Genomic DNA, 25,522 nt, shown 5'->3' with positions numbered 1-25,522 from the left:
TTTTTTTTTTTTGGAACTGGGGATTGAACTCAGGCCCTGGCGTTTGCCAGGGAAGCACTTACTCTACTGAGCCATCTCCCCAGCCCAATTTTACCAATTTTTCTATTTGTATTTTCTGTCCCAGGAGGCAACCCATGCTCTCACATTGTGTTTAATTTGTATGTGTCCTTAACTCTCCTGATCTTTGACTGTTTCTCAGTCTTTCTCTTTCATGACTGACAGATTTGGAAAGTATTGATCAGTTACTTTCCAGAATGTGTCTCCATTGAAGTTTGTATGATATTTTCTCATAATTTTATGGGTTAAGGTAATAGCTTTTTTGTCAAAAGTTCTCAGAAATTGTGTCCTCCATTTATGATACAGAAATTAGATGCTTTCATCATTACTGTGGTGGTAACCTTGGTCATTTGCTGACAGTGATGTCTGCTGGCCATCTTTACTATATAGTTACTATTTTTTTGTCTTTTGTAGTTAAAATATATATTTGTATATGTTTAAAAAATTAAACCCAGGGCCTTTTCATTTAGCTACATCCCTGCCTCTTCCATTATTTTTTATTTTGAGAGAGAGTCTTGCTAAAACATTTAAATTGCCCAGGCTGGGATTCAATTTGTAACCCTTCTGCCTCAGCCTCTGAGAATGTTGGGATTACAGATGTGACCATAGTTTTTTTTTTTTTTGGTACTGTGAATTTAGCCTTATACGACTGAGCTAAATCCACAGCTCTGGGATGACAGGTGTAGACCACATTTCTAGCCTATAATTAAAAATATTTTGAGAGAGATGGCTTAGTAGAATAAGCACTTGCCTGGCAAGCACAAGGACCTGAGTTTAGCCCCCGGTTCCACAAAAAAAAAAAAAAAAAAAAAAAAAATTTGAGAGACGCACTTCTAGGCAATGTAAGTAACCTATGGGTGCACTTTTACCCATTGCTTTTGGCATCCATAGACACTCTTACCTGCAATAATTACAAAGTGATGTTCTAATGTTAGTTTTCCTGTTCCATTCCTATTTTTCCCTCATTAAACAACTTCTATAAGAAGTTGTCCTTGGGCTGGTGAGGTGGCTCAGTGGTCTAAAGCACCTACTTGGAACAAGCTTGGCAAAGCACAGGGACCGCGGTTCAATCCCCCAGCACCACATGCCAGCCAGCCCCGCCCCCTGGTGGGCTGAGCTGGCCACACACACACACACACACACACACACAAATAAATTTAAAAAAAAAAGAAGTTGTCCTTTCTCCCCCATGAATTTTTTCATTATCCAGTTATTTACTAATATTAGAATTGTTAACTGATTAGATTGTAACGAACACAGTATCATTACAATCATAACCATAAGAACTTAGATGAAGTTCTTCTTCCTTTCAAACAAATGAAGTATATATTTTTCTGTATCTTGATTTTTTATTTTTTTTATTTTAGGGAAGGGGCTACAGGGTGTTCAGGGTCTCACTACTAGATCAGAGTCACAGTGGTCTACCTGTTTACAGCCTCCCAAGAGCTGGGATTACAGATGCGCACCACCATGCCCAGTCTCATTGCCTTCTCAGCATGCCTCCAGGGTGGGGCCGGCGTGGGGCAGGCCTGGGTGTATCTTACTTTTTGCAGCTATCATTATTACTACTCTTGGAATTTGTTTGATATTCATATAAAGAGATGAGTTTCATTCTTTTTGGCTTTTTCTTAGTTAAAATTATATATATATACACACACACACATATGTATATAATGTACTATTTTAATCATGTTTATATACACACACACACACATATATGTATATATAATTCAGTGGCATTAGTACATTCATTGTTTTATAACCATTACCATCATAGTCTTTAAAATTTTTTTTTTGTCTTCCCAACCTATGTCCATTAAGCGATAACCTCCCAGTCTTTGGCAACCACTATTCTAGCTTTTTTTTTTTTTTTTTTTTTTTGTGGAACTGGGGATTGAACTCAGACCCTTGTACTTGCCAGAGAAGCGCTTATCTACTGAGCCATCTTCCTGGCCCCTTCTTCTTTTTTTCTATATGAATTTTACTGCTCTTCTGGAACGGTATAGGAAAAGCCCAAACTGAAATGTCTTTTCTACTTTATATTCTTTACTCATATATTCCCTCAACATTTTACTTTTAACACCAAATGCACAGAGTATTTTCCCAGTTCACTAGTGGATACCAACTAGATGGTCTCTAACTTAATTCTGACATTGTCTGCCCAGAAATAGTGTCCCATCCCATGGGGTAATTGCTTAGTCTCCTAAGACCATCACTTCACATGCCAGTCAGAAGTATAGATTATGTTCTGTGCTGATCAGTCACTTAATAATCTAGGTTCCTATATCCTTCTCTTAGTATTTGCTATAATGGCTCACAAAACTCAGGGAAACATTTTAGTTAAGTATACTGTTACATAGGGTACTACAGAGGATACAGCAGGAGGTAAAAAAGTTTTATAGAGCAAGGTAAGTACAAAGGAATGAGGAGCATTTATGCCCTTCCCAGGCCTGCCACCTTCTAGGAAACTACATGTTTAGCTATTTTGAAGCTTTTAGGAACTCTGTTGTTTGGGATTTTTATAGGCGCTCTTATTATGTTGGCATGATTGATTATATCTTTGGCTATTGGTGATCTGCATGATTGATTTTTAACACCCATTTTTCCCTGGAGCTTGGGGATGGGGCCAAAAGCCTGAACTCTTTCCAAAACACATGGTTGATTCCCCTGGCAAACCAGCCTCATTTTGAGGCTATCCAGGAGTTCTACAAAAATCACCTCATTACATTCCTAAAAATTTGGAACCAAAAAAGACCTAGAATAGCAAAGGCATTCCTGGGCAACAAAGGCAAGGCAGGAGGCATTATAATCCCTGACTTGAAATTATACTACAAAGCTACTGTGATAAAATCAGCATGGTACTTGAAAAAAAAAAAACCGCTCAAGGATAAATGGAATAGATTAGAAGATGCAGATACAACTACAAACACTCAGCCACCTTACTTTTGACAAATGGTGATTAGTCATGTTAACTGGAAGAAAGATAGCCTCTTTAACAAATGGTGCTGGAAAAACTGGCTGTCCACATGCTGAAAACTAAAACTAGACCTGGCTTTATCATCATGCACTAAACTAAAGTCAAAATGGATTAAAGATCTAAACATTGAAACAGAAACATTAAATCTACTGGAAGAGAAAGTAGGTGGAAATCTTGAAGACATAATGGTGGGCAGAGAGTTCATGAACAAAAACAATACAGCACCATGCTCTCTTTGGACATACTTCAAAGAATCAACAACTGAGATCTCATCTTTTTTTTTTTTTTTTTTTTTTTTTTGGTGGAACCGGAACCAGGGATTGAACTCAGGCCCTTGCGCCTATCAGACAAGTGTTTATTCTACTGAGCTATCTCCCTGGTCCCTGAGATCTCATCTTACTAAGAAGTTTCTGCACATCAAAGAAACCAGCAGAGTGATAAGACAACTCATGAATTGGGAAAAAGTCTTAACAGACAATCACTCAAAGGACTTCTATCTAGAATATATAAAGAACTAAAAAAAATTCAGGGCCCCAAAATTCAAAGACCTAATCCAGAAATGGGCATCTGAAATGGATACACACTTGTCAGAGGAAGAAATACAAATGGCAAATAAATAAATGAAAAATGTTCCACAGCACTGGTTGTTATTCCAGAAATGAAAATTAAAACAACACTGAGGTGGGGCTGGAGAGATGACTCAGTAGAATAAGTACTTCCATGGCAAGCGCAAGGGCCTGAGTTCAGTCTCTGGTTCTGCAACATTGATATACCATTTAACTGCAGAAGGTTGGCTGTCATAAAGAAATTAGCCAAGGGCTTGTGGGATGGCTCAGCAGACTAAGCACCTTCTTTGGGAGGCACAGAGACCAGGGTTTGATCCCCACTCCTGCACTGTTCCCCCCTACCCCCCCAGGCATACTGAGCCAATGAGTGAGTCTAGTTGTGGTGACTCATGCCTGTAATCCCAGTATGGGGAAGCTGAAAACTGGACAATCACTACAAGTCTGAGCTGTGTAGTGAGACCCTGTACCAAATACATAAATGGAAAAAAAAAAAATCAGCTAATAACAAATTCTGGAGAGGCTCTGAGGGGAAAGGAACCCTTCTCTGCTGCTGGTGGGAATGTAGACTGGTACAACCACTATGGAAATCAGTGTGAGAAATCCTCAAGAAACTAGTATTGGAGGTCCCATTTAACCCAGCTATTAAACATCATACCTCATATGTGCATTTGTACAATATGTATTGTTATATGGTGCTGTGTTTCTATCTTTGTCTTTGCTACTTGTTTTTGCTTTTGTTTTTACTCTTTAAAATTTTAAAAAGTAAAGAAAAAAAACCTCTCAAGAAGAAAAATAGTCACCTCATTGCGGTGTAAGATGCTAACATAACACCTAAGAAACTCCAAGGGATTAAGGAGTTATGTTCCAAGAAGACCAAAAAAAAGACCAGTTATTTCATGATATCACAGTACCTCATATAAGTGAAACTATGTAGTTTTTATCCTTCTGTGTTTTATTTCATTTAAGGTACTGTCTTCATTCTTTTTACATATTGTACCATGTGTCAGAAATAATTTGGTTTAATAGCTGCATAAGATTTCGTTGCATAGCTCTCAGTACATAATTGTTTTTTGTTTTTTTGTTTTTTTGGGGGGGGGGCGGAGCCAGGGATTGAACTCAGGCCCTTGTGTTTGCCAGGCAAGCATTTATTCAATTGAGCTATCTCCCCAGCCCCTCTCAGTACATACTTAGCAAAATTTGCTCTTAATAGACATTTAGGATGTCTTTTATCACTTGTGATTTGTTGATAATGCCATAGTAAACTAATGCACATGTACAGTTTGTCAGAAAAGTGTATAGAATTGGGATTGTTGAGACAGAGAAAGGACATTTTTTATATTTAGAGGTTTCACTTGGCTTAATTTTTAGTCAAGGGTTTGGTAGCATTTCATGAAATAGAATAAGTGTTCCCTCCGTTTTCATTTTAAATATTTATAATTATTGCCACATTATACTTCAGAGAATTTGTACCAATACTGTTCTAACAGTATCATTACCTTAGAACATAATCTTCTAGCAATTACTGTTGAGATAGAATATGGTTTCAATAATTTGTTTGCCTTTAGTTAATTTTTGCTAATAATATAGATAGCATCTTTAAATAATTTGCACACATTGGAGTCAGGATACCCTAAATATTTCCTTCTCTTAGTCTTTTAACTAATGCTGTTTCTCTTTAGGTTCTAGCCATAAATATCCTGGGTCGTTTCTTATTGAACAATGACAAAAATATTAGGTAAGTCAACTGAAAAAATCATGTATCTCAGTTATTATGAACTTAGTATTTTCAAGAGTGACTTTGCTCAAGATTACACACACCCTTACCCCCCCCTCCACTGTTGTATATCCAGAAATTCAAATTAGAATTTTTTACTTTTAGTTTGGTCTTCATTACTGTTTTGTAAAGAATTAAAGGATATGCCTCATGACTTATTTTTTTCCTCTTGGTTATACAAAAACCAAATCTTCAAACTTCTTGTAAAGGAGAAGGTAATAACTATTTTAGTCATTTTGGACTTCAGAGTCTCTGAGGCAGCTGTCTAGCTGTGTTAGTGTGGAATCAGCCATAGACAATATATAATGAGTGTGGTTGTGTTCAGTAAGAGTTGATTAACAAAATTGAGGAATTTTGGAAGTAAATTTTATCTGTGGACCTTTGCTCTAAGGAAAGTACAGTGTTTTATGTTGCAAATCTGTCATGTATTTAAGAACTCCAGATAGGTTTGTTTTGTTTGTTTTCATTAGTAGTAGAGATTGAACCTAGGGTCTTTGCACTGTTGTACATACCCAGGTCTTTTTCCATATCCCTAATCCTGTTTACCCCCCTTTTGAGATATGATCTCGTCAAATTGCCTGTTTTGTTTTGTATTTACAATCCTTTTGCCTTAGCTTCCCAAAATGCTGGGATTATAGACATATGCTACCAGGCCTAGATCTGGTTAATTTTTTAAAAAATATTTAGGGCGGGGGAGATGGCTCAGTAGAATAAGCACTTCCCTGGCAAGCACAAGGGCCTGAGTTCAATCCCTGGTCTCCCCCCCAAAATTATTTATTTATTTATTTGATGCAGAATTTTGTTATGTAGCTCAGACTCAGTGATCCTCCTGTCTCAGGCTCCTCAGCACTGGGATTACCGTGTACCATCATGTCCCGTTTTAGTGGCTTAGCACAGTGCGTTTGTGGTTGTGGGGCCAGCAGGGCATGCAGTACAGTAATCAAACTCGGGTCCTTGTGCTTAGACCGCTGAAGCTATCTCCCCAGTCCCCTAGATAGATTTTTAAAATAAATAAATAAATTGATTGCTATTATCATTTATTACTTCCCTATGTTTAGTTTGTTTATTTAATGCTAGGAATTGAACTTGGGGCCTCATGCGTACCAGGCAGGTGCTGTCTGTGCTGCTGTGGGCTACATCCATGGATCTATAGTTATTGTTTGCTTTTTTTTCTAATCAGGAACAATTTTCTTTTTTTTTTTCTTTGGCGGATCCAGGGATTGAACTCTGGTCCTTACGCTTGGCCAGGGCAGCCGCTTACTCCACTGAGCCATCTCCCTGGCCCAACAATTTTCTTTTAAGCATAAAATTTTGTTTCATTCCCGAATTATCTTCTCTGTTAAAAGGATGTTTAAACATCCTTTTTTAAACACTCGGATCTTAAACTCAAATTTTTTTTTTTTTTTTTGGCAGAACCGGGGATTGAACTCAGGCCCTTGCACTTGCCAGAGAAGTGCTTATTCCATTGAGCCATCTCCCCAGCCCCTCTTCAACTCAATTTATAGAGGCAATTTTGACATATCAAATAAAAGGAGAATATATGATTTGTCTTTTTTTTTTTTTTTTTTTTTTTTTTTACCTGAGAGATTATTTGTGATTTTTTTTTTTTTTTTTTTTTTTGGCCGAACCGGGGATTGAACTCAGGCCCTTGCGCTTTCCAGGCAAGCGCTTATTCTACTGAGCCATCTCCCCGGCCCAAAAGGAGAATATATGAATGGTAAAATTTCCCTTGCATTTGGAGAGTAAGGAAGTCTGCCAAGATATATGCACTTGTTTTTACTATTTTGAGGATTTTCATAGGAATTGAGTCAATTACTTTTGGAAGTTTAATGAATTTGACTGTGAAAGCAATCTAAATCCAAAGTTTCTTTTGTTTACTACTACTTTAAATTATGTTGTTTCTTACTAAGTATGTATGTATATATGTATGTGTTTAGAGACAGGATCTTGCGATATATCCCGGGCTGACCTTGAACTCTCAAGATCCTCCTGCCTCAGCTTCCTGAATGCTGAAGTTACAGGCATGGGCCACCAAGTCTGGCTAAGCCTTTAAAAAAAGGCTACTTTTATACTTACTAACAATCTTTACTTTTACATTTTTAAAAATGTATGCTTTCCCTTATCTGTTAGACATCTTTGTTATTATTGGAGTAGGAAAGTAACCTGAATTTTGTTGTGGATAAAAACAACTTCTATTTTGGATAATTTTAACTTGTCTTTTTCTGCAATTTTGTTTCATTCAGATATGTAGCTCTGACATCTTTGTTGAAGACTGTGCAGACAGATCACAATGCAGTACAGAGGCACAGGAGCACAATTGTGGACTGTCTAAAAGATTTGGATGTCTCAATAAAACGGTAACAAACTGAGACTTCTTCTCAATTTAGAATTGTCAAATAAAGCCATGGAGATTGAGAATTGTATCCCTTGTAATAGTTTTCAGAGCAAGAATGTTAAAATTTGTATAATAATTCCATTTACTGGTAAACTTTCTGCATAGTAAATCCTTTTAGGAAGGATTGACAAGAGAAGTTTAGGTCAATTAAGAATATTAGGAAATATTTAAGTGTACACTTGTTCTTTGTTCTTCTGTAACTGCAATAGGTAGAGATAGGCCAGGCAGTTTATTCAGTAGTGGTACTGTGCTCTGTGTGTTGGAGGATGAAAATAAGGAGTGATCCATCGGCTGAGTGTCTTATCCTGATGCTGAAACTCAATTTGCTGACAGCACACATTTTTCACAGTACTTATGACCCAGGATACTGGAGGCGGATGTTTCTTAGAATAGTACTATTTTAAGAAACGATTTAGGAATGACTGCTCAAGAGTGACTTAGGCAACCAATAGTGTGCTTATAAAGCACAAATCTCTTTGTTGAATAACTCTTCTGATTCTGCTGTGAGGTCTAGAGATATTTTTAAATTCCAGCTACCATTAGCTTCCAAGAAGCTACTTTTACTCATGTATTCAAATATAGAATAACGTAGATTTAAAGTGATCTATAAGGCTGGGTGTGGTGATATGCATGCCTGTAATCTCAGCACTCAGAAAGCTGAGACAGGGCTGGAGAGATAGCTCAGTGACTAAGTGCCTGCCTGGCAAGCATAAGGTCCTGAGTTTGATCTCCCATAACATCCCTCCTCACCTACCCCCCCCCCCAAAAAAAAAAAAAAAAAAAGAGAGAAAAAGTTGAGGCAGGAGAAACACCATGAGTTTGAGACCAGCCTGGGCTCCTAATTAAGTTCAAGTCTAGCCTAAACTATAAAGTGAGAGCCTGTCTCAAAAATACAAAAACCTCTGAAACCATTCAGGTGACAAGCTGAGTTTTTGATAGTGATAATGAGCACCTTTTATTTGTATAGAATATATGCTTACGTGCTTGGGCAGTCTAAACGTAAGAACTGTATTCAGTATATGTGCTGCTGAAGCAAACACAAGACTGTGACTAACATCATTTTTTAATGTAGTGCTTTGCAAAGGAACTTTTATTATTTATTTTGTATTTAGTACAGGGTTTACAGGGTCTCACTACACAGATTGAACTCACAGTGATTCTCCTGTTTTCAGCCTCTTAAGTGCTGGGATTATAGGTACACACCACCACACCCAGTTTCAATAGCCATTTTAGCGTGCCCTGGGAGCCAGCACAGCATGCCTGGAATCAAACCCTTCCTGTTGTGCTCTGCCTAAGCAGGTGCTTTCGTCCACTGAGCTATCTGGCCAGCCCTGTCTATTTATTTTTTGAGATAAGGATTTGCTTTTTAGTTTAGGCTGGCCTTGAACTCACTATGTAGTGCAGGATGGCCTCAAATTCATGGTGATCCTCCTGCCTCTGACACCCACATGCTGGGTTTATAGGTGTACGCTACTATGTCCACCTGCAAAGGATTTTAAAAGCTCACTTGAGAAGTTATTCTCAGAGCAAGTTAGTAGAGTCATTAAAATGTAGGCCTAGAGACATCAAATGATTTATGCAAAGCCTAGCTGTTGTAGTTCTCAGAACAGAAATCAAGCCTTCTGCTTCCTATAGATTTTGTTATTTTTCTGTCTGTGTAATTTTCTTTGGTCTTTTTTCAGACAAGGCATGCTGGCCTTGAACTCACTTTTGAATTTGCAAAATTTGCTGACTGAGCCTCGTGAATGTTGAGATTACAGGGGTCTAGTTCTCTTTTTTTTCTGACTAGGGTTTGAATTTCAAATATAAAATTTACATCTCATTAATAGGATATACATATATTTGTTATTTATTTATTTATTTATACTGGGGATTGAACTTGGGAACTTGTGCTTGCCAGATGGGCACTTATGCAGCCTGGCCCTGTAGAATTTTAAATGTTCACATCGTGGAGCTTTACTTGACTTCTTTTAAATTCTTTCTTTCTTTTTTTTTTTTTTTTTTTTTTTTTAACTTTCTGTAAAGCTTTATTCCAGAGGGGCTCAGTCCTTGGCAGCTGCTTTCCTCATGGCAGCCAGCATGTTGTTCAGCCCCTCACACTTCTTGGCATGGATGTGTATCCCCAACCTTTTGTTGATGAACTTGAGGGCGTGTTTGTCCTTGGAGACCTTGAGCAGCTCCATGCCACACCACACTCCCGTAGGGGGTGAAGTCACACACCTCCAGGATCTTGTCCTGCAGGAACTTGGTGTGTTTGGTGAAGCATCCACAACAGCGGCTGTGCCTTGGTTTGCCCACATTCTTAGTCACCTTGTGGCCCTTGTTGAGGCCCACTGGCATGGGATAGTGTAGGGCCATAGCTACTGTTTTTCAGTCTTGCTGTGGCGGAAGGATCCTGACTCAATCCTTAATAGACCAGGCAAATTACTTTACCTTTTGATGTCTCCAGGAGCCTTTTATATGCAGTTCAGATAAAGGAGTATAAACTTCATAGAATTATTCAGGATTAATTGAATTAATGTATGCAAATTTCTTAGGCATTGTATAAGAGTTGTTTTGTCTCTTGGCATTAAATTTTTTTTTGTATTTTTAGGAAGGCTGTACAGGGTGTTCAGGGGCTCACTACATGGTTCGGACTCTTAGTGATCCGCCTGTGTACAGCCTCTCGAGAGCTGGGATTACTGGTGTGCACCACCATGCCCAGTCTCAATCACTTTTCTCAGTGTGCCCCTGGGGGCAGGGCCAGCGCAACAGGCCTGGGGATCAAACCCCTCAGCTCCTGTGCCTGCTTGCAGGCACTTTAATCTGCTGAGCTATTTGGCCGGCCTTTGGCATTGAATTTTTGTTGTTTTGTGTGTCAGCTAAAATGAAAGTATTATGTCCCATTTATTTATTTATTTGGCAGAACTGGGGATTGAACTCAGGTCCTTGAGCTTGCTAGGAAAGTGCTTATTCTACTGAGCCATCTCCCCCGTCCCTCATATTGTTGTTTTTGAAGTTCATGTGTATATATAGTACTTGAATTTTTGACCAAATATTAACAAATTCATACAGTACTTTCGTTTGTGTGTTAAATATTTGTCAGTCTATGTGTGTGCACCTTCTTCCCCTTTCTGGGGATTGAACCCATTGCCTTTATGCTGAATTTCATTCATAGCCCTTTAAAAAAAAATCTTTAACTTTTTTTTGATAAAGTCTTAAAATTTTTAAGGTAGGACTCAAAATATCCTTCCATAGCCTCACTATTGCTGGGATTGCAGTTGTGTGCCACCCTGCTCATCTCTTTGTTGTCAAATGTGGTAGGCATTTGTAGAAACTCTTATTTGCCCTAAGAGCAGATGCTCTTTTCTCTTTTTTATTTTTATTTTTATTTTTTAATTTTTTTTGTGGAACCAGGGATTGAACTCAGGCCCTTGCGCTTGCCAGGGAAGCACATATTCCACTGAGCCATCTCCCCGGCCCAAAATGGAATAAGGGTTTTTTTTTTTTGTTGTTGTTTTTTTGGTCCTTGAATGCCTTCAGGGCACTTTTGGCCAGCGGGAGAGTTGTGAGGTTCGAACCCCAGCAACCTGAGGCTGACAGCTTTGTGGAAGCAGCCACTTAAAGGCCTGAGCTAGGGCCAGGCCCCCTCTTTTCTCTTTTTTTATGGCCCTCATTTTCCCTTTCAGTTTTTTATTCTGATTTCCTGTATATCTTTTGATGTAATTGATTTGACCTCATCATTAGATATATTTGGAGTCTAGTAACAGAATATGGTGAATGTATTTATATTAACATTTTTAAATGAAAAGTGCAGAAAGGCATTATTATTGGTAGTAATCTTAATGGTTCCTTTGTAGAGATTTTTGAAACCTAAATTTTAGCTTTATAGGATAGATTGTCTATTTTTGGTTCTTGGTAGAGTTATTAGGGATTTTTAAAAAAAATTTTAAAATTTATTTTTATTTGTGTGTGTGTGTGTGTGTGTGTGTGTGTGGCCAGCTCAGCCCACCAGGGGGCGGGGCTGGCTGACATGTGGTGCTGGGGGATTGAACCGCGGTCCCTGTGCTTTGCTAAGCTTGTTCTAAGTAGGTGCTTTAGACCACTGAGCCATCTCACCAGCCCTATTAGGGATTTTTGAAGAAAATTATTGAGTGAAGAAGATTCATAACATGAGAACCAACTGAGATTATACAAGAATAAATCTCTGTATGTTAAGATTGGAATCAGCCTTGTGTAAAGACATTAACTATTTGTTAGTGCTTGATGTTCAGGAAGATTATACATGGGTCTCTGTTTTATTCTCACTGTAAATATCTAGTTTTTTTTTTTTTTTCTTTTCAAATTTTTTTCTCCTCTGCAAGGCGTGCAATGGAATTGAGTTTTGCCCTAGTAAATGGGAATAATATCCGAGGCATGATGAAGGAATTGCTTTATTTTTTGGATTCATGTGAGCCAGAATTTAAGGCAGACTGTGCATCTGGAATCTTTCTCGCTGCAGAAAAGTAAGATTTAATTTTTATTTTTATTGATTACTAAGTGCTTCGAACTTTCCGAAACATTTTTAAAACATGGGGAGATGCTGTAGACATCTTTAAAATATAACATTTAAGCTCCCAATTATAAGTTAGCTATGAGAATGCCTTTATAGCTGGCATTTAAGTATGCCAAGACCAAACAAAATCTCCTGTATTTATTCTTTAACCTCCCAACTCTGATGCTCTTTATATGAAGGGAATTAGAAAAGTTATAGCATCTCAATTGAAGTTTCTATGTAAAACTTGAGGGAAGAAGTATGTCAGTATTTTAGTTTGATTATTTCTCTTCTTTCTACTGGAATTTAAGGGAACCAGTTCACAGTCTTGCTGTTGTCTCCATCTGAAAAGCCTCTTTTCTTTATTCTTTATTCTCTTCTGCCCTAACTTTGTGACTTCTTTTCTAAGAAACTAGGACAAAGTTGCAGTTCTCAGTCAAATTAAGGGAAACAGTTGTATTTAACATATTTTATCATTCTTTAAATTGCTGCTAGGTTTGAAGGTCAGATGTCTCCAAATATAATTAAACAGGGAACCTAAAAAAGGCTGTAGGACAAAGTCACTGAACATAGTATAGTTTATGAATTTTAATTTTTTTAATATTTTGCCATTTTTTTCAGGTATGCACCCTCTAAACGGTGGCATATAGACACAATTATGCGTGTTTTGACAACAGTAAGTAGCTTTTTCAGCCAGCCTATATTAAGTGCTGGGATGTAACGAGAAATGAGACAGACTAAATAAAACCTTCTACTTATGTAGTTTACATTCTAGAGGAGGGAATTAGAAATTCATGAGGAGCTTAGTGATGTAATGTCAGGGAGAGATAAATGCAATGTCAGAAAAAAACCTAAAGCAGCATGAAGGGAGTAATGATGACAGGTTAGGGTGGGATATTGGGCAAATGGCCAAGTACTTTTAAGGTTGTCAGCAGTTCTCTCAGATGGGAGTGCTAGAGGAGTAACCTAAAGTGAGGGGGTAGCCATGTGAAGATCATGGGGAAGAGTGTACTAATTAGAGGAAACACTAATTAGACCCAAGGTAGCCTTCTTGCAGAGCAGTAAGAAGATAAAGTTAGCCATTACAGGAAGTGAGAGGCAGAAAAAAATAGGGAGTCCAAGAGATAGGAGAGGCCAGATTATATAAGGCCTTATAGGAATTTAGATTGCATTTTGAGTATGGAAAGAACTACTGTAGGGCTTTGAATGACTAAATTTATTTAGGATTAATAATTTCTGTTTTAGATGTGGTCCTTTCTTTTTAGTGTTTTTCTAGGATTTTGGGACTTTATATTTGCTATTCAATAGAAAAGGATTAAAGATTTAAGAATAAAACAAAGTGTGGTGTGGTGTGGTGGCCCACACCACAAAGCCAGGTGTGGTGGCCCACATCTGAAGTCTCAGCATTTGGGAAGTTGAGGCTTTTATGAGGATTGGGAGTTCTAGGACAGCCTGAACTCTGTAGCAAGATCTTCCCTAAAAAAGAAACAACTACAAAATTCAGCTGGGTACAGTGGCCCAGCCTGACTACTTAGTGACTTAGTAAATGAAATCCTATCTTGAAGTTACAAAAGGACTAAGGATACTGCTCAGTGAGAAGGCTCTAGGTTGAATCCCTAGGAAAGCCAAAGAAAAGAAAACAAAAAAAAGGGTATATTTGCGTGTAAAGAAAACTATATCTCATCATGTTATCTGAAGTAGGTATCATAAAAATATTTGTAAATAAGAATTCATTAAAATTAAATTTACAGAAAGCAGATAATATCTACAAATTTCAAAGCACATGATAACTAGAGCAAAACATTGTAGCATGACAGTGCTAGCATTTTTTATCAATAAAATAAAATTATTAAGGAAAATCAACCACACATAATTGATGTTTGAATAGGCAAATCACAAAAGAAGGAAATGGTTAATTAACATTTTGGGGGCGGTGAGATAGCTCAGCGGTCTAAGTGCCTGCCTGGTGAATGCAAGGACCTGGGCTTGATCGCCAGTACCGCATGCTGTACTGGCCCCAGGCATGCCTTGCTGGCCACTGAAACCAGGTGGAGTGGCATGCACCTGTAATTCCAGTACTGGGGAGGCTGACAGCAGGAGGATTACTATGAGCCTGAGCTGCATAGTGAGACCCTGTACAAATACAAAAAAGTAAAAAATAAATGAAGCTTAGTGCTGGTTAGAATCAAGCAGCACTCTTCATAATGGTATAAAACAGTGCAGTCTTTAACAGTGCACTTTTGTTAGCATGTAGCAAAATTTTTAGCTTATCCCTTTTGATTGATGAATTCTGTCTTTAGGACTTTAAAGTTGGTGGGGACAGCAAGTTCATAAAGTGTACATCTGAAAGTGTTCTTCCTAAACTAGTTTATATAAGGGGAAAGGTGTAATCAACTAGTAGTTCTCAAAGGGGAGGAGGTGAAATAAATTATGAAACACAGTAGGAAGCAATGATAGCATTTTAATTGAAGTTTTAATATATTTGTTGCATGAAATTCTGTCGTGGACATACTAATTTCTAGTTGGCCTATAATATAAATGTTTAGAAAGTTACACATTAATAAATTTGATTAATAATGAAATTATATTCCTTAAAAATAATGAATTGGAATGCTATTCTTAGTTTTTTTCATGAGACCTAAAAGAAAGGAAAAATTAGAGCTCCTGAAGAAAAATGCTTATGAAGATTCAGAACCTTTTCTTTTTATGTTTCTACTTTTCCTTTTTCATTTTATGTATTTGGTACAGTGTCTCACTGCACAGCTCGAACTTGTAGTGAACCTCCTGTTTTCAGCCTCCCCAGTGCTGGGATTACAGGTGTATGCCACCATGCTCTGTCTCAGTGGCCTGCTCAGCATGCCTGGCGGTAGGGCCAGTGTGGCATGTGGGACCAGGGATCAAACTCTCACTCAATAGTTCTATTTTAATATGGGTGGAAGATGATTTTATTTTTTACTATGTCATTGTAACTTTTCTTTTTCTTTCTTTCTTTCTTTTTTTCTTTTCTTTTTTTTTTTTTTTGTGGAACTGGGGATTGAACTCAGGCCCTTGTACTTGCCAGGGAAGCACTTATTCCACTGAGCTATCTCCCCGGCCCCTGATTTTATTTTTTGATAAAGGTTTTAAATATCTAAATAAGACATAAGTTTGAGGGACGTGGGGACCTCTGAGTCGGACCAGGTTTATATTTGAGAAGAGACTTAGTCATCTCTTCAAGAACAGTTGGTAAAGCATTTCAGACACTTGTTATTACTGTGGTGTATTTGTAGGAGTAACTACACATTTTCTTTTAGGCAGGAAGCTATGTTCGGGATGATGCAGTCCCCAATTTGATACAGTTAATAACTAATAGTGTGGAGATGCATGCTTATACTGTTCAGCGCTTATATAAAGCAATTCTTGGTGATTATTCTCAAGTAAGTAATCTGCTATTCTTTCTGCTTGGGAAAAATTGATCTTTATTTTCTTGGTATGTCATTGTTACTATACCTTGTATGCGCTAAGTTTTGGCCCTTATAATTAGTTGTCCTGTGATTTTCATTAAATGTTTTTGGGAAAATTAAGTGCTGACTTTTTTTGACAGCAACCTTTGGTACAAGTGGCTGCATGGTGTATAGGTGAATATGGTGATCTTCTTGTATCTGGCCAATGTGAAGAGGAAGAACCTATTCAGGTACACCTTGTCACTCTTGGTTAAAAGAAGGAGAAAATGTTTTTGCTTATAGGAGTGTCATGTTTAATAGAAAGTTGAGATTGGTTCCTTGAAATTTTTAAAAAGTAAAAATAGAATTATATTGGGAAGTGTGCCATTTTTGGAGATGGAATTTACTGAGTCATTGTGAGATTTTACAACTCTTTAGTGGAGCTGAGGGTATAATTCAGTGGTTAAAAAAAAATGTGTATCCCTGTGTTCAGTCTCAGCACCAGAAACCGACCAAACAGAGCAATACTACTTTACGTTAGACCCTGTTCCTTTCCCTAACAAACTGAATTAACAGTTTCTCATACCCTTTGACTGGTAGGCAAGAAGAAATGAGCTATTCATTTTTCCATCTGCCACTTAAAAGACTGACTTCTGAGAAAGTTGTGGCAACAACTCTTGAACTCTTTTTATTTATTTTTTTAAATGTATTTAGTACAGGGTGGATAAGGTCTCACTACACAGATCAGACTAATAGTGATCCTCCTGTTTTCAGCCTCCCAAGTGCTGGGATTACAGGCACTTGCCACCACACCCAGCCCAGTCTCAGTCACCATCTCAGTGCACCCCAGGAGTGGGACCAGCACGCCATGTCAGAGATTGAACCCAGGCCCCTGCCCTGCCTAAACAGGCATTTTAGTGCACTGAGCTATCTGGCTGGCCCAACCCTTAAACTCTTCATAAATCTTTTACTTTTTCTTTCTGTACATCTGCCACATAGTACTGTAATATGTCTCTCAGTCCTCAGTGGTTATGTCCCCATTTTCCGTTATTTTTACCTCCCACTTACCTGCTTCTGATTTATGTTGCAGCTTTGAACAGTTGTCCTGGGAAGAGCACAGGTTTTGTTATGGGTTTTTATAATAGTAGGCAGCATCCTTTGGCTTGTTAATTTGATTTAGATATTCACTGTTAATATTTTCTGCATGATTTTTTTTTTTTCCTCAGGTAACAGAGGATGAAGTATTGGATATTTTAGAAAGTGTACTAATCTCTAATATGTCCACCTCTGTGACACGAGGTTATGCCCTCACTGCCATCATGAAGCTTTCAACTCGATTCACCTGTACTGTAAAGTGAGTACTGAGGAAAAGTAGAGTCAGTAAGTTGTTTTGTAATTTTCAAAAAATATTCAAGCATAAATAAAAGTAGAGGTAATAGTGAAACTTTGCGTTTACTTACTATCTGTATTGGTCAAGGTTTTACTTAGAGGAACAGATATAAGGAACAGAAATTAGCATAAGATATACAATGTATAAGGAATTACAAGATTGGCTTAGACGGTCAGCCCCGGAGTAAGGTGAGGAAGCATGCAGTGGGATGTCTGCATACTCCAGACTGAAGAATTCAGTCCCAAGGCCTGAAACTTCTGCAATGCTCTGTGCAAGCCTCTATCCGTCCACTAATGGGTCTGCGACGGAAGACTAAAGAGTCTATGATGGATGCTGAAGAGTCTGCAACGTAAGGCGAAGGATCCAAGTTAGCCGAAGAGTCTGCGCTGCAAGCCAAGCAATGAAGTCCAAGCCGAATGAGAAGATTGAAGTTCCTCTGACGAAGTGGAATCTTGACTCCCTTCCTCAGCCCCTTTATATGGTCTCTTTGTGCTGATTCACTCTGGGGTAGGCCCATTGTGCCCTAGGGTGAAGCCAGTCACACCCCAGGACAGTCCCTGGTCCTGCTCTAGGGAGGAACCAGTCTGCGCCTCAGGGTAGGACTGTTGTGTCCTAGGGCAGAACCAGGTGTACCCCAGGGCGGGACCCCCAGGACTATGCCACAGAGTCATCCAGCCAAGTTGATACATGTATCAACCACTACACCATTGCATACTTACTTCAGTTCATAGTTAATCCTTTGCTCTAATTACCACACTCTTCCAGGGATTATTTTGAAGGTAAAACAGTTTGAGGTATTTTTATTGTTGTTTGTTTTGCTTTTTGATGCAGGGGCCTGCTTTGTAGTCCAGATAAACCTTGATTTGGTGATCATCCAGCCTCAGCCTTCAGAGTGCTGGAATTATAGCTACCTGGCAAATTTGTTTTTATAATCAGATTTTTGACATCTTCTTTAAAGTACATAAGTGGGGCTGGAGAGATGGCTCAGCAGAATAAGCGCTTCCCTGGCAAGTGCAAGGGCCTGAGTTCAATCCCCAGTTCCACCAAAAAAAAAAAAAAAAAAAAAAAAAAAGTACATAAGTTATTTCCCTATGTGAGGGGATTGATATATTATATTTTCAGATGTCAGTAGGAAAAAGTCATGAGTTTTAGTGACTAAAACTAGATGCTCTTTGTTGTCTTGAATAAAAGTCAGTTCTTATTTTCCAGCAAAGCATATTTAAAACAAGTATAGTTCTGCATTTTCTACTTCTATTTAATATAAGGGATTAAGGGTTGTAAGGAACTGCCTTTTTTTTTTTTTTTGGTCTCTTTGAGACAGTGTCTCACTAGGCACTTTGGGCTGCCTTTGAGCTCATTTGTAGCCCAGGCTGGTCTGGAACTGGCAGTCATCCTCCTGCTTCAGCCTCCTGAGTGCTGAGGTGGTTATAGGCATGTGCCACCATACCTGGTTAGAAACTGTGTTTTTGATTTGTTTTCAGTTGAGAATTAGAATTTGGGATTAGCATTCTGATGTCAAAGCTTATTTTAAAATTTACTACTAAAAAGGAGGATGAGCTACATATGGTCGTGTAGGTCTGTAATTCTAGCACTTGGGAGGTTGAGGCAGGAGAATCTCTTGAGTTTAAAGCCAGCCTAGGGTACAAAGTGAGTTCGAGGCCAGCCTAGACTACACTGTGAGACCCTCAGTCAGAAAGCAAAATATCCTCTACCAAGATAAAAACCCAAAAAACTTTGTAAATTTTTTAAAGAAATAGGCAGAATGAACAATGCATGGTTCTCTTGTGGTAAAGTAGTAATTGGTATTTTTGTTTAGAAAGTTTTAGGATATTGGATATTTAATAGATCTAACATAATTAGAATATAAAATAGTGACTTATATGAAGATAAAGATGTCTTATTTTTAAAAAATTATGTAAATTAAGAATTGAGCACTTTCAGAATTTTAGCCAGAAAACTGATTATACTATAAAACTCATTGCTTGTGTATGTGATTGCATTTGATTTTCTTTTATCCTATAGTCGAATTAAAAAAGTGGTGTCCATCTATGGAAGCAGCATTGATGTGGAGCTCCAGCAGAGGGCAGTAGAATATAATGCACTTTTTAAGAAGTATGACCACATGAGGTGAGCAAAAGAAATTAAACAGTGCATATAGTGTCATGAGATCCTGAATAGTGTCTAAAGACTCATTCCTTGTGCTTACTTAATTGGGACTCACAATCCTAATGCTCATTAATTGACTATTTTGCTTTGTATTCTGCTTCATGTATAAAGAAAGAAATTAACACTGTTCTTCCTTTCTACTCCAGCACCCTATATTTTTTCAGTATGTAAAGTTTGCATCATTTTCCATTTTGTTTGATTAACAAGTAAGAGTGGTAAATTTTTTCAAACTAAATTATCTTATTCAAATCTCATTACTATTAACATTTTGGTGTTTGTTTGTTTTTTTTCCTTGTACAGAATCTGTCTGGTTTTATTTATTTATTTATTTATTTATTTATTTATTTATTTATTTATGGGGTGTGTGTGTGTGTGGCCAGTTCAGCCCACCAGGGGGCGGGGCTGGCTGGCGTGTGGTGCTGGGGATTGAACTGCGGTCCCTGTGCTTTTGCTTAGCTTAGCTTAGCTTGTTCTAATTAGGTGCTTTAGACCACTGAGCCATCTCACCAGCCCAGAATCTGTCTTCTTAATTAGAAGTTGTTAATATTTATTAATTTACCTGTCTTTGATCTTAGTCCCTCTACCACTGAAGTACGTATTTTGGGATTTAGATGGACAGTGTTTATTCAAGGTTCTTGCTTGCCCTTAATCCCATCAGGAATTTAGGTCATGTATTCTTATAATCCACTGTGTGTGTGTGTGTGTGTGTGTGTGTGTGTGTGTGTGTGTGTGAGTGAGTGACAGGGTTGCCTTCCATATTAGGCCTCAGAGTAGTAGATGGTGATTGTTTTGGGTAGGGAATGTTAGCTCACTGCGTAGAATTTAACCACTTCAGATTCTTTCAGGTCGGCTCTTTTGGAGAGAATGCCTGTCATGGAAAAAGTGACTACAAATGGCCCTACTGAGATTGTGCAGACAAATGGAGAGACAGAACCTGCTCCACTAGAAACAAAACCACCACCTTCTGGGCCACAGCCTACCAGCCAGGTAGCTGTTCACTTCTTTCTCTGGGGTTCCTGCTGATCTTATACTCCTTTGTAGCTTATTTCTTAGCTGATTCTCTTTAATGTTTTTGAATTGGGTCATGATTCCCTTTCTTATTTTTAAGTATTGAAAGAGCTTTACGTTAGTTGTAGGCTAGACAACTAATGAATTGAGGTGTTATTTCCTTGATTAGGCCAATGATTTATTGGATTTGTTGGGAGGAAATGACATAACACCTGTTATTCCAACTGCACCTACGAGCAAACCAGCATCTGCTGGTGGAGAACTTCTTGATTTGCTGGGAGACATCACCCTTACAGGTGAGACCATACTGGAACTGTTCAATTCTTGGACAGGGACTAAGACCCTACGGAAAACCACACTGACCACAAATAGGCTTTCAGAACATGAATCAGTTGAAGATGGAAGAGACTTAAGTGAGAGGCAATCCTCACAACATCTGGGATATAAATTGGCATGCTAATGAATGCTCTAAAGATAACTCAGATTGCTTAAAGGCTAACATTTAATTTGGGAAGGATAAATTATTCTTAGTATTTTAAAATAGATAAGCTCAGAAAGAATATAACCCAAGTTACCTCTGTCTTTATTTGATGTCTTAAGATACTAGGTTTTTTTCTGTTTATGGTTACATTTTTAGTAGCTATGACCATTTCTGGTCAGATATTAACCCGAATATTTACCTTTCTTCCGCCCTGTCACCCTACCTGTAATTAAAGCAACCAAAGTAGATAAATCATCTGTATATAATTTAAAAATATTTTTCCCATTTAAGAATGTTTTTATCTTTGTTCATATTGGTAGACTTTTTTTTTTTTTTTTTGTGGAACCGGGAATTGAACTCAGGACCTTACGCTTGCCAGGCAAGTACTTATTCTTCTCAGTTGTCTCCCCGGCCCCAACATTTGTAATTAATGTGTGCAGCAGTATTACAAATAGGAGGCATCTTTATTGAAGAAATGAATAGAATGAGAAGTTACAATATACAACCTCAAGTAGAAAACAGTTACACAATGAAGATATTTGATGGTTAGCGAGGCTTGTAGCCACAGGCCAAATGGTTTTTCCTTAATACATCAGGCTTGCAGAACTTACTGTTTATGTCCTAACAAGATTTTGAAGTGCTGGGGCCAGGGAGATAGCTCAGGGGCTTAAGCTCCTGCCTGGCAAGTGCAAGGTCTTCAGTTTGATCCTTGGTACCATGGCCCAAAAAAAAAAAAAGTCAAAATGCTACTTGTGTACTTTCTAGTCTTTCACATAGTAATTAATTTTAAATCCTCAGATGTTAAAGGTATGTAGGATAATTGGAAAAATATTAATAAAAAGTCTTCATAATTGTAATTTTAAATGGCTAATACTGCATTAACAAGTTTGTACTACTATTGGACATCATAACACATGTCTATAATTTCCAGCACTAAGGAGGCTGAGGCAGGAGGTTCACTGAGAATTTGAAACTGTCCTGAACTATATCAAAACTGTTTCAAAAAAACACAAACAAAAAATAAAAAAACCCTAAAAAACAAAACCCCGGACAACATCCCAAAAAGCAGTTTGCCCTATTATTTATTTCCTGGACATTTTGTTTGTTTTTGAATTTTTTTTTACCTAGTTGCTTCAAAAAATATCATTGTATTGGTATGGCCTGGGAGTGTGTATGTATGTGTGTGTGTGTTTCCTCTGTGTGTGTGTGTGTGTGTGTGTGTGTGTGTGTGTGTTTCCTGGCTCAGCTTGCCCTGGGGTGGGGATGGTTCGGGATCCAACTGCAGTCGTCCCTGTGCTTGGGAAGCTTGACTAAGCCAGTGCTGTAATCTGCTGTACGATCTTTCTGGCCTTGTCCTTGTTTTTTTATTACTTGGTCTAAATTACTTAGTATTTTCTGAATCTGGTCAAAATATGGATCATTAGTATTTATGTCATGGAATATTTGTAAGAATTACTGACTCAGTGCATGACAGTTGCTATTTGGTAAATATTAACATTTATTTAATATATATGTCTACTGGTTTCACTGTACACTCATAAGAGTTTATATTATTACTTTTTGTTTTTGTCTTTTTGAAACAGGGTCTCATTGTGCAGTTCAGGCTGGCCTTGAGCTCACTCACTTTGTAGCCCAGGCTGGTGTTGAACTCAAAATCATCTTCCTGCTTCAGCCTCCTGGAGTGTTGGGATTACAGGCATGTGCCACCACACCTGGCCTATGTTACCACTTTTTAAAAGCACTAATGGGTGAAATAGGAACTATTACTTTGTTGACTTTTTTGCAATCATGGGGAACATACATTTGTATATCTGCATTATAGATGAATTTCCTTTTTGAACTTTTAAAGCATAACCATAACTCATTTGTTATGGAGTTTCAGTATTTTTTGTTCTTTCTTGTTTTTCTAGTATTATGTATAAATATTGCTGGGTGCATTGGCACACACCTGTTGTTCTTGCTACTTGAAAGGCTGAGGCGGGAAGAGAACAAATTGTAGGTCAGTGTGGGCAACTTAACAAGACCTTGCCTCAAAGTAAAAAGCTTTAGAAAGTGTTGAGGAGGGCTTTGCCATATAGGGCTTCGTGCTGTTAAAAGACATGCTAATCAGTTTTCAAGCTGGGTGTGGTGGTGTATGACTGTAATCCCAGAAATTTTGGGAGGCCCTAGCTTCAGTCCACCCCGCTGCCATAACAGACCAAAAGTTAAAATATTAGAAAGCCTGGGCTTTCCTTTCCTTATTCATAGTGTTATGTGTATGTGTATATTTTACTCTACCACTGATACTATGTATCCTCAGCCCTTACAGAGTGTCTAAAACATACTTTTCCATTTTGTTTACATTTTTAAAGTGAAATTTTTGAATTCTAGATTTTTAAATCTGTTTACATCTGTATATTACTTTACTGGGTTTTGTTTTTTAGGGTTTTTTTATTTTTTGTTTGTGTTTTAACCATTGATATATAAAAATTAATAGACTGATTATGGTGTTGTGATTAAATCTAGGGGCTATGTACTGAGGTGGATCACCAGCCCTTTTTTATATTTTAGTAGAGATAAGGCCGTTAAATCACCAAGTTGACTAGGTTGGTCTTCTACCTCACCCTCCCAGTGTTCTGACAGTACAGACTTGCACCACCATTCCTTGCTTAAAAATAGATTAGTATGTGTTTTTAGGAGGTCTGGAGCAGTGAATTTTTTTTCTTCTTCTTCTGTTTTTTTGTATTTTTAGGGAAAGGTCTACAGGGTGTTCTGGGTCTCACTACTAGATCCGACTTGTAGTAATTCTTCTGTTTATAGCCTCCCAAGTGCTGGGATTACAGGCCCATGCTACCACACCCCATCTCAATTGCTGTCTCAGCGTGCCCTGAGGGCAGGGCCAACAGGCAGGCCTGAGGGTAGACTACTATCCCCTGCACTTGCTTGCAGGTGCTTTAATCCACTGAGCTATTCGGCCTGGAACATAAATTGTTATTCCTCACACTGTTTACTTTTATAAGAGAAAAAAAGTAAAATTTGAAGGAGTTTGGGACTTATGTATTGTTCCAAACATACATGTTGGCCATCTTCTGATTTCTTCTGAGGACACATTTCTGATCCTCTCCTCTTCCCTGCCCAAGTCATAGAGATTGAACCCAAGTCCTCCTCATTCAGTTATATTCCTACTGATTTTTTATCTTTTAAGACAGAGTCCCACTAAGTTGCTATGGGAATCCAGTTTGTAATCTCTACCCCACCTAGCTGGGTTCTGGGATTACAGACATGAACCACCAAGCTGAACTCTAAAATTGTTTGAAAATGGGACTTGGTAGGAAAATTACTAGGTTAGATTTATAAAAAGTAGGAGAGCTATATGAATATTTTAAAATATATGTAAGTCCCAATTTGCAAACATTCAACTTGTGGACTTTCAAAGATACGAATGCTCTTTGAAATTTTTTTTTTATGCTTTACATTATATATTTAAAGGTGTCAAAGGTGTATAAGACACATGTCAGACTTATGAATGCATCTGACTTAACAAACGTTCTCCTCGAATGGAAGTCGTTCATAAGCATCATTGATAGTCTTTGGTATTCTCATGTGTTTTGCTTCTTGTGTTTTGTGTAATCATCTATATATTTCTTCCTTCTGCTGATTTTTACTATATTGGTCTTGTTCTCCTATCTTTAGTATCTTTTTTTTTTTTTTTTAAATAAAAATATCCTGGCCTATTCCCCCCTCTTTTTTGATTTTACTGTGTTAATTTTTTTTCTTGAGAGGGTTGCTGAAATTGAACCCAGATCCTTGCATGTATTAAACATATTCTCTACCATTGATCTGCACCCTAATTTTTAAAAAATAGTTTATTTTTAATTTCATAAGTAATTTTTAAAATACACATTCTTCGCTGAATTTTCTTAGGCCTTTTCTTAGAATCTTGGTTTCTTTCAACTCATGGTCATATATTATATGAACCTCAATTTATTATTTGAGAGGAACAAATAAAAATGAAAATATAGTGATTTCCTCCTACTTTATATCACTTATCCCAAGATATGTGTATTAAAATTTTATTATGCAACATTTAATATCTAAATAAAAAACAAAAATTGAAAATAAGTTTCATTCTCAAAGAAAAAAATCTGTTATCTAAAAACTTCATTAATTTCTTGATCTACCTAGCTTGTAAAATAAATACTGTTAAGAGGGTTGGTTGTTTTTTTTTCCCCTATGTGGTTTGTTTTCTTTCTGATCTCATATTTTCTGTTCAAAAAGTTTTAGCTTTTTGTGTTGCTTTTGTGTTTGTGCATAACAATCAAGTGCTTTGCCATTGAGTTACATCCCCAGGTCCCATTTCCTTATGCCTCCAAAGCTAACTGCTAGTTTTCCTAAAGCAATGATTAACATTGGCATACTCCATTCCTGGATTTTTTTTTTACACAATAGGTAGCAGTTTTGGCCAATTTTTACTTTAGAAATAGTATTTAAACTGTGCATAGTGGATGCTTGAGTGTAATCCTAGTGCTGTGGAAGGCTGAAGTCATATTAAGCTCAGCTTGGGCAATTTAGTGAATGAGTTAGTGACATCCGTTTCAAAATTTAAAATAAAAAGGAATAGGGATTTAGCTTAGTGAGACCTGGGGTTCAGTCACCGTTACTGTAAGAAAACCAGTATCTAATTGAATGTATTCTAATTTTATTGATAAGCATTAGTTTGTGAGAATAATCAATGACAAGCACATTTTTTACCATTGAATATATTTAGTCTTTTATCATGTTAATGTACCATCA

The 25,522-nt window shown here is 37.6% G+C and overlaps 1 protein-coding gene and 1 non-coding gene across 3 annotated transcripts in view; both read left to right on the top strand.

Moving 5' to 3' along the window:
• Ap1g1 (adaptor related protein complex 1 gamma 1 subunit) overlaps window positions 1–25,522 on the top strand; it is a 115,018-nt gene that overhangs the window by 79,325 nt on the left and 10,171 nt on the right. For both annotated transcript variants that reach the window (XM_004625802.3, XM_004625803.3), the window contains 10 exons: window positions 5,280–5,335; window positions 7,618–7,731; window positions 12,113–12,253; window positions 12,904–12,958; window positions 15,576–15,698; window positions 15,866–15,955; window positions 16,931–17,058; window positions 19,117–19,221; window positions 20,106–20,247; window positions 20,438–20,564. In XM_004625802.3, coding sequence (XP_004625859.1) covers window positions 5,280–5,335; window positions 7,618–7,731; window positions 12,113–12,253; window positions 12,904–12,958; window positions 15,576–15,698; window positions 15,866–15,955; window positions 16,931–17,058; window positions 19,117–19,221; window positions 20,106–20,247; window positions 20,438–20,564 — 1,081 coding nt within the window. The remainder of the gene's footprint in view (window positions 1–5,279; window positions 5,336–7,617; window positions 7,732–12,112; window positions 12,254–12,903; window positions 12,959–15,575; window positions 15,699–15,865; window positions 15,956–16,930; window positions 17,059–19,116; window positions 19,222–20,105; window positions 20,248–20,437; window positions 20,565–25,522) is intronic.
• LOC111815140 lies at window positions 8,023–8,108 on the top strand. The gene has a single exon (XR_002819923.1). It is a non-coding gene; the product is annotated as a small nucleolar RNA SNORD71 (small nucleolar RNA).

Source organism: Octodon degus, unplaced genomic scaffold (genome assembly GCF_000260255.1).
Source record: "Octodon degus isolate 3935 unplaced genomic scaffold, OctDeg1.0 scaffold00011, whole genome shotgun sequence".
Classification (NCBI taxonomy): domain Eukaryota; kingdom Metazoa; phylum Chordata; class Mammalia; order Rodentia; family Octodontidae; genus Octodon; species Octodon degus.
This window is presented reverse-complemented; position numbering and strand designations above follow the sequence as displayed.